This window comes from Rhagoletis pomonella, unplaced genomic scaffold, assembly GCF_013731165.1.
Source record: "Rhagoletis pomonella isolate Grant_MI unplaced genomic scaffold, Rhpom_1.0 Rhpom_scaffold_00004, whole genome shotgun sequence".
Lineage (NCBI taxonomy): Eukaryota > Metazoa > Arthropoda > Insecta > Diptera > Tephritidae > Rhagoletis > Rhagoletis pomonella.
The window spans coordinates 54,011,907-54,021,236 of NW_023458558.1; the positions used below are offsets into that span (position 1 = coordinate 54,011,907).

A 9,330-nucleotide genomic window follows, 5' to 3' on the forward strand; every position below is an offset into this window, starting at 1 on the left:
ATTACCGGTTACAAAATTTATGTTACCAGCGCAGAATAGACCTGTAAAGGGCCGTTTACATAAAGGCTCTGTTATGCATACTTGGCATTGCATGCACTGCTATACCATTTTTACGTAGAAATCAAAAACCAACAGACTTTTACGTATGTAATGCTGTGCGTTGGGTAACCGCTTACACGCGAAGCTCATTTAACAGATTCCTTATGTGACAACTCTCAAGCAATGCCAAGTATGCATAACAGAGCCTAAAGACTTTCCTCGCTTTGCTTGCCAGTTCGAACTTTGACAACAAAGCGTGAGGCGTAGAACGTATGCTACAATAAACGCTTTGACAGCTTCTGCGTTCTCCTTTTCCTCCATATTTTATCTATGTAAAATATATAACAATACAATATGCATTAATAATAGTAATACGAATTCCTATTTACCTTATTTTTGTCATTAAATGCAAATGCAAGCGCACGCGAAAAGATAAATGCAGACAGCTAATTGCCAAAGCGCGCAAAAGTTGAGAGTTGCCCATAATTTTGCTTCGCTTTGCTTTCCTCGCATTCTATTTAGCAAGACTCATATAAAATCCTGTATTGAACTTATCACTCAAAACGAAATTATGAAGCAAAGCGAAGCAAATGTCTTATGTAAACGGCCCTTAAGAGTGTGCACAAAATATACAACTATCGATAGTGCTAAGAAAAATTCTATAGTGGCGTAATATGAAACCATCGATGCTATCGATAGCACCATCGATAGTTCTCCATCATTTAGTCTGTTCCTTTGAACTTCGGACTAAAACCTGTGGAACTGTCAAACTACAATTTTACTCTCTCAAATGAGAGTAAAAGGAGAACAGATGCAAAAGTGCATAGGAACGCAAAAAGCACTATTTCCTGTAAAAACGTCAGTCGGTTTGTTTACAAGTCATTTGTACAACACTGATTTAGCTGAAATATCACTAAATAATTATTATAATTATTAAAATCTATACATATTCGACATTTCGTTGTTTACTTCCATTTTTTTTACAAATGTAAGGTACTTTGCTTTCACTGCAGTTAGTTTTTGCTTGCACATGCAAATCAGCTGACCGTTTGACACTTTTCATGAACTTACAGGAAAAGAAACTCCGGACTAAATCCTGTAACTTCTGACTAGGAACAGTTGCACAGTTACTCTCTCAAATGTGTTCCCACTTACAGGTTTTACGTCAATAGGAACGACTTCCTGTAAGTTCTGACTAAATCCTGTAAACCGGACTGCTATTGGAACAGACTAATTATTATTCAAGGTAAATTGACAATCAGCTGTTAGTGGTAACATTTGCTATTCGATATGCGTATTGTTTTATTCACGAAACGTTTTTTAAAAATTGCTTTTGTTAAGTGCTTCAACAACAGAATAGTAAAATATCCTAAGTTATTCAACAAGAATAGCATACTATACTCTGACCTTTAATAACATAATCAAAAAGTAATTAGATTCATAGGAAAGCGCTAAAATGGACGACTTTAAAATCCCGCAGTTGCCGCCACCGGCAGTTATTAAACAAAGTGGGGATTCAGAGCTGAAACCTGAGCAGCCCAATAAAGACGAAGAGTCAATAAAAACAGATCAAATGCCGACCCCCAGCGGTTCAGCACCAGTTTGTCCTTACAAAGTTCCACCATGGTCACAGCCGCCTCCTGGTTCTATCAACTACAAATTTGAGATTTTAAAGTCAGGTCAAATTATAGATGAAATTAAGAATTTACAAACAAAGGCTATGTGGAAGTTCGGTCGGTTAGCACCACCTGCCAATGATCTCGAACTAGCACATCCAACCATTTCCCGCTTTCATGCAATTCTACAATATCGACCGGGAAAACGAAGTACGCAAACCGGTGATGAAAATTCAGATAAGCCTACAGATGATCCGCCAGAGGGCTGGTATATTTACGATCTAAATAGCACACATGGAACATTTTTGAACAAACAACGTATACCACCTCAGGTGTTTATACGAATACGTGTTGGTCACATGTTGCGACTGGGTGCTAGCACTCGTTCCTACATTCTGCATGGCCCGGCAGAAGATGAGGAACCGGAATCAGATTTAACCGTAACGGAATTGCGAGAGCAACACAGGCAAAAGCTACTTGAAACTGCAGCTGAAGCGGTACGGAAAGCCACAGAAGCAGAGGAACGTGAACGAAATGAAGGAATCAATTGGGGCATGGGGGAAGATGCAGATGAAGAAACTGATTTGTCTCACAATCCATTTGCTAGCACAAACAACGAAGAATTATTTCTCGATGATCCTAAGAAAACTCTACGAGGATATTTTGAGCGCGAAGGTCTACAATTAGAGTACAAGTGCGACGAAATGTCTGCAGGATCATTTGTTTGTCGCGTAGAATTACCAATAGGAGATGCATATGGCCGAGCCATAGTAGCTGAGGTGGTGCATAAAGGACGAAAAAAGGAGTGTGTAGTGCAATGTGCACTGGAAGCTTGTCGCATACTCGACCGACATGGCGTTTTGCGCCAAGCAAATCAAGGTAGAAAACACTAATTGATTACATAGCTAAATATTTAATTATTTATACATTCAAATTTCAGAACCATTAAAAAAGAAGGTAAAATTACAATCCGATTCTGACGAAGATGACTTTCTGGACCGAACAGGAGATGTAGAAAGAAAGAAGCAACGCAAGTCGCACCCTTCTACAAACAATGCACTAACATACGAAGATTTGGTAAGGAATAGCATGTATTCATTTTGGTTACAAATATTGAAGTCTTTTTACTCTTTTTTAGCTTAAAAAAGATTCGGAAATTGAGGAACAACTTCAGCGAGTGGAGGACGATATATCACGATATCAAGAAACCCAACGACGTCTAAAGGCATCCCAATCTAATAATACTGATGACTTAGATCACTTTATGGAAAACCTAAAGGATGACAACCTTCTAGATAAAACGGAAATACGCAAATTAAGGGTTCGTAGTCTGCCATGCATCTTTGATGATACTTCTTCTTAAATAAGTATATGGCATTCATTTTTACCTGTTTTTTTCCTTCAGTTGGAGCAACAACGACTCATTGGTGAAAAACAAAAAATCCAACGGTTAATAAAAATTGCGAAACCAATAGACTTGTTATTCGAAAAGTCAACGGAAAAGAAAAATTCAACGAAAATTAGACAGCTGCCAATGATTGGTAAGCGCAATCAGTTTAGCAAATTCAAAATAGCCCCGATGGTCAAAACAAACCAAATCAAGGAAAAAGTAACCCATACAGACTTAGCCTCCGATGAGGAAGAAATAGAGGATGATGAAGAAATTAGCTTACATTTAACATCGATTCCAAAAAAATCTTCTATTTCTGGAGATGAAAGTGAAAGTAAAACAAAACGAGAAAATAGGGCTGAAGAATATGTTGAAACATCCCCCAATTCCAAGGAGAGTACAAAAAAGGTATACGGGCCTGCTGTGGTACCGCGTGAATTGTTAGACGGCGATGATCTAGTTACTCCAGCAGAAGACTCCCTAAAGCCACAAGGTGCAATGCAGTCAACGGAAAGTACCTGCGGTATTGCGGACACTGAAGCGGAGAGTGCGAAAAAAAAGCGAAGGCAACGGCAACGACAACGACAAAAACGGCTAGAAAGTGATATAGACGAGCTGGAGAAACACGAATCCAGTGATAAGTATGCGAAGTGGGTACCACCACCCAATCAAAGTGGTGATGGATACACAGAATTGAATGAAAAATATGGATACTAAACCACGATTATCTGATTGTATAACATTTACAAAATATATTACTTTTCGCAATTCCCCTCATGTTACGCTAAAAGAAAAATTATCAAATACGTATACAAATTTTATTTTCTTCAACAATTTCACAAGGAACTAAAACAAGTTAACTGCCTTTTGGTCGTGCCAGTTCAATAATCCTAGGTGATGCCTTGGCTTTGAGTGCAGCCGGAGAGATTACGAATGGATTTTCCCGAATATGAGCATTGTCAAATTCCTTTGGTTCTGCTAACTCCTTGATGCGTGCAGTAGCGCGCGCTTTCAGTGCATTCGGTGATATTGAGAAAGGATTCTCCTTGAGGTCTGATTCGGCTACACCTTTCTCGCGGGCAGTAGCCAACTCTTTAGTACGTTTTGTAGCTGGGGATAAAATTTGTAAAACAATAATTGTTTTAATTTTATAAACAATGTTTTGAGGAAATCAAAGTACCTTTATGCGTTAAAGCAGCAGGATTAACCGGTATGGGCAAACTTTGAATAATCGCAGACTCATCAAACATTTTTGGTTGCGCGATTTTCAGTATTCGTTCCGTGGGCTTGTAAAATTTCATTCCTGGAGTAAGCAACCAAGGTTCTTTTGGTGGTTCTTCACGGGTTTTCGGTAGTGCCAGCTGTTTAATTCGGCCCATCTCTTCAAGTTTCTTTTTTTTAACTGGCTGTAAAATATAAAACAAATTTGTGGGCATACAAATTTAGGAATACAATTAATTTTTGTAAAAAAGAAATTCCTATGCATGTTACTAGTTTAGGCTGTTTGGGTTCTTTTTTAGGCTTCGCCAATTTTTGAAGATATTTCGTGTGATTCTTCCATTCAGTGTCATCCCATTTATGTATTGGAATTCTGTAAAACAATTTTTTTTATTTTATTTTAAGTGTAATAAATTATTAATTAGATCATATTTTACTTTTTCTGAGGCGGTTGTATATTACTCAAGCGACTATACACAGAAAACAGGCTTAGACGTATTAAACGATTTATCCCCAATATTCTTAAAGGTTCAAAAAAATCCTTCACTCCATTCTTGAACAAAAGCAGCTTTCTGCGCCAACACGCATACAAATAATTACGATTACCAAAAATAAATGTAATTCTTCTATCTTACCGCACACCCGGCAGGGCTAATTGTTCAGTGCGTGTTCGCATGGGTGTTTCTCGCACAAATTCAATTGGCTTTTTATATTTACATGGACATTTTGGTATAAATTTTCCCCTCATATACCTTGTTCGCTGAGCCATCCGCAGTATTCGCTTGCGTTTCGTGAACATATTTTTGTGGCGCCCCACTAGTCGTTGCCAACTCTTGCTTATACCCGGCAAAAAACAACTTATGTTTTCGGGCAGTTTATCAAATGTAGGACAACATTTTGTACTCTTTGAAACCTTATGCATCTTAGTTTTTTTATATGAAGTATTTTTATATTTTTTGCACTAAAGATTTTGTTTCGTGTTTCACAACTTATTTATGTATGTATTTTGAAAAAAGAAACCAAAAATTCTATTGTAGACTTTCAAGAGCATTGAAACTGAAACAAGTGAAAAAGTGACTCAAGTGATACTAATTTCGTCCACTGAGTCTGAGTCAAAGTGCATTTTTTTTTTTGCAATAGTAGTGAGTTAATTTGTCTTGTGCAGAAATCAAATTCCATAATTACTTTCGGTAATTAGTCAGTGCATTTCAAATCTTTGTGATACGATGAAAAATGCATTGGCCCTTTGCCTGTAGGCTTATATGAACATGGAATAAGAACTCTCATTTAACTTAGGTATAACTTTTTATTAAATAAAAATGTTAACTTAAAATTAATTTATATCGCATGCAATAATTTGCACTCAGTCTCTTTTACTTCTAAACTATAACTGATGGAAATGCCTCATTTACGCAACTAAGTTCCAATTAGGCAATTAACCGTGGTTGGGCATATTGGACATTTCCATCAATTATAGTTTAGAAATAAATGCGTCTGATGCTTTGTCTTGATGCATTTCTGAACACACCCCTAGTTCCCTCAGATGGGGCGTAATCCTTGCCCGCAGTGCTCTCGGCGACACTTTAAATACACGTGTGTGTTTGTCAAGGAATTCCCTGGGCTCTGCTAGCTCCATTATTCTTTGCGAAACCTTAGCTTTTAGTGCACTGGGATTTATTTTGAATGGAACTTCCTTAACTTCTGGTTTGTGGCGATAAATTGGTGGCGAGGCTTATCCTTTAATACCTTCAGTGGCTGAAAGAATAGAGGGTGTTAGTTTTTATTCTATTTTAATTTTTCCATAATTGCAAGCAAAGTATTACGACCTTTTTTTTGGATTAAATTTGAGCGAATATGCATTTCAAGTTTTATAATTGGTAGTTTTTCTGACATATACGGGTCTCATGTGTAGCGAAGCGAGTTCGCGGTAGGATCCTGAAAATTCAACGGTTACCCTATAAACTGAACAGCCACAGTTTAAGTTATTCAGATTTCTTAAAGTCCAATTAGTAATACTACTTAGGTATAAGTTATTTATTCAAGGCAGTTAGCAACCAAGAAATTTAACAAAGCTTTTCGCAATTCAATAGTAAACATTTTTTTTTAACAAAGTTTTCGATTACTTTTTAAATTACTTGGAGGAATGGAAATTAATTTTTATTTTTCAATTCATTTGAATTGAATTGAAAAAATCAATTACATTTTCAATTTCTTTCAAAGGAATTGGAGAAGAATTATATTAGGTACGAGCACGTAATTTATTCCAATTACAATATGAAATTCCTTGTAATGGAATTAAAAAAAAAAAAACTATTACATTTGAAATTACTTCCAAGGAATTGAGAAAGTAATCAATTCCTTTGCTGTGGACTGAAAGAATTGATTGAATTGAGGAATGTAATTGCATTTACCCAGCTCTGCCTACACTTAATATTGATCAACGAAAAATCCATAAATTAATACTTTTTTGGTCCCCTGTTGTTGTTGTTGTTGTTGTTGTTGTTGCAGTGGCTTCTCTTTCAACCAAAACTTTCGCGATCAACAGGTATAAACTGAAAATTTCAAACACAATTTATTATCGCTCAATGGCAGCTTTGTCTACTCGCCCTTGACCTAAAATAAGTGAATTGAATAATTTAAAAGTAAGCAGCTACTTAAACCTATACTGCTCTTAAGGCGAATTAAAATGCAGAAAAGGTATTAAAAGTGTTTGCGATGCAAAGAACTTGCACAAGCTGGTAAAAGCGAACACTCTTAATGCATATTTAAGTTGCGCTCGCCAATCCATTCGCTTCGCCAAACCGTACGCTTCGCCAAATTCATTCGCATCGCAAGTGATAATACCGCCCTAGACCTTTATCGCCTATTGTTTATGGGTAATAAATAAACTTTCCAAAATCATATACATACATATGTATTAATACAACTGATTTTATTTCATCTTAATTTTTTCGTCAAATAAGTAAAGTTCGGGACATACATATACTACATGCATGTATGTATGGATGTGCGTATATGGCATGCCAAACATACATACATACATATGAAGCGAGCTTTTCTATGAATTTAGTTATATTTTTTGTCACATGCAATTTGATAAGAGTACAATTTTATAAATATGTATACATAATATAGACAAAACAAATAATACATTAGGATTTATATAAGATGGTGTCTGCATGGTTCACAACAAATAGCTGTGGTTCATAATCAAAAGGCCAGCAAATAAATATTAAACAATTAAGTTACATAGGTATTATGTTACATAGGTATTGGATCTTAAAATTTTAACTACATATTTTGTGCTTGTAAATTTGAATTAACATAAAACTTGATCACCATCCAAGGCTTTTAGATATTCCGCGGTTTTTTTTGTCAATGGGAAGTTGCATTTAACAAAGGCTTTACATAAAATGTTTACGAAAAGTATATACTCGCCAAATTAATACTTAGTATCTACTAAAAACAATGTTTGGGGTAAATTCTTCATAACGTGGGTGTTTGACGAAATTTTTAGCCTGCTTGAATGACCGTCTTTCAATTTCACTGAAAGCAGACATTTACCGTTGTTTTTAAGCTTTGATTTAATGTGTTACATATTTTTAAAATTTTCTTTCGGTTGTCTAGTGGATGTTGGCAATGACAGCTCTTGTATAGTCTTGTGTGGTCGACTGGCCACCCAAATCCTTGGTTCGTACTTTACCATCTTTTAGAACCTTGTTGACGGCGTTGGTTATCAGTTCACTGTAGGTTGGCAAGTTTACATGACGCAACATTTTTGCGCCGCAGAGCAGCATAGCAGTAGGATTTGCCACATTTTTGCCTACAGCTTCTGCAAAGGTATGACGTGCACCCTAGAATATATAGAGTTTAATAAAACACGAGTTTTAGTAGTAAATTTAGCATCATACCGGCTCGAATACGACAGTTTCAGCAGAATATGATGCGCCAGCCACCACTCCGGCACCTCCAACCAAGCCAGAACCGATGTTGTCAAGAATATTACCATACAGGTTAGGAGTAACCATAACGTCGAACTGAAAGTTAACAAGCATATGATAAATATATGACAAATAATCTCAGAATTAGGATTGCTACCTGGTTTGGTCTTTGAACCATTTGCATAGTGGTATTGTCGACAATCATTTTTTCGAATTGTATACGTGGGTATAATTTGGCCATTTGTTCGCACGACTTAAGGAAAAGACCATCTCCCAACTTCATGATGTTGGCCTTGTGCACAGCGGTTACCTTCTTGCGGTTATTTTTGGTTGCATAATCGAAGGCGAATTTAGCAATGCGTATCGACTTTTTGGAAGTAATGATTTTTAAACATTCAACAATGCCTTTCACAGACTCATGCTCAAGTGCCGAATATTCGCCTTCAGTTTGCTCACGAATAATGACTGTATCGATGTTCTGGTGGCGGGTTTTTACATTTGGCAAACTACGAACGTGTACTACATTCGCATACAGATCCAGTTGTCTACGCAATTTCATATTTAGCGTTTCAAGTTCACCAGCAACGCTATAATCCGGTGTAGCCAAAATTCCCTGAAAGTTCAAAAGAATTTGTAAACACATACATAAAAACAACTCAATCTTTTTTATTATCCTTACTTTTATGCACACTTTATTTTTCTGAATAGAACCGACTACATCTTCCAGTTTGGCACTCAAAATTGGGTTAACCTCTGAAAGAAAATAGTTTTCAAAGTCCACTGGTGCGTTGGCAGCCTTGATATTAATAGTAAAAACGAGTATTTTTAAATAAAGCAAGCAAATTGAATTTTTTAACTATCAATACCTTGAAAACTTCCTGGAGGGCATAAACCAATTCAGGGCCCACACCGTCGCCTGGGATAAGCGTACAGGTAACGCGGCTGCCAAGAGCGCCAGCATCCTGTTGGGCATTACAGTTAGAATAAAGAAGCGTGTATCAGACAATTACTTACCTGATTTACCGCTGATGTGGTGTGAATTGAGCGGACAGCCGATGCCTGAACAATATAGTGAGATTAGATTTTATTTAATAATATTTTCAACCCAAGGATTATAACCTCAAAT

The 9,330-nt window shown here is 36.6% G+C and overlaps 3 protein-coding genes across 3 annotated transcripts; 1 reads left to right on the forward strand and 2 right to left on the reverse strand.

The window, feature by feature from the left end:
* The first annotated feature begins 1,280 nt into the window (after positions 1-1,280).
* On the forward strand, positions 1,281-3,863 carry LOC118737793 (kanadaptin). The gene is made up of 4 exons (XM_036468554.1): positions 1,281-2,534; positions 2,596-2,732; positions 2,794-2,976; positions 3,061-3,863. Exons 1-4 carry the CDS (start codon positions 1,496-1,498, stop codon positions 3,760-3,762), a joined length of 2,061 nt encoding a protein of 686 aa, XP_036324447.1. The 5' UTR covers positions 1,281-1,495; the 3' UTR covers positions 3,763-3,863.
* Positions 3,864-3,877: 14 nt separating this feature from the next.
* LOC118737794 (testicular haploid expressed gene protein) lies at positions 3,878-5,199 on the reverse strand (the record flags this gene model as incomplete). Its single annotated transcript, XM_036468555.1, is given in 5 exon segments — positions 3,878-4,155; positions 4,226-4,451; positions 4,537-4,636; positions 4,701-4,835; positions 4,899-5,199. Coding segments are annotated over 5 exon segments (1,002 nt in total). The 3' UTR covers positions 3,878-3,901.
* Positions 5,200-7,166: 1,967 nt separating this feature from the next.
* LOC118737795 (isocitrate dehydrogenase [NAD] subunit beta, mitochondrial) lies at positions 7,167-9,263 on the reverse strand (the record flags this gene model as incomplete). The annotated part of the gene is given in 6 exon segments (XM_036468557.1): positions 7,167-8,117; positions 8,175-8,300; positions 8,362-8,817; positions 8,884-9,000; positions 9,071-9,166; positions 9,219-9,263. Coding segments are annotated over 6 exon segments (1,071 nt in total), but the record flags the coding sequence as incomplete, so codon positions are not given.
* Between the last annotated feature and the right edge of the window lie 67 nt (positions 9,264-9,330).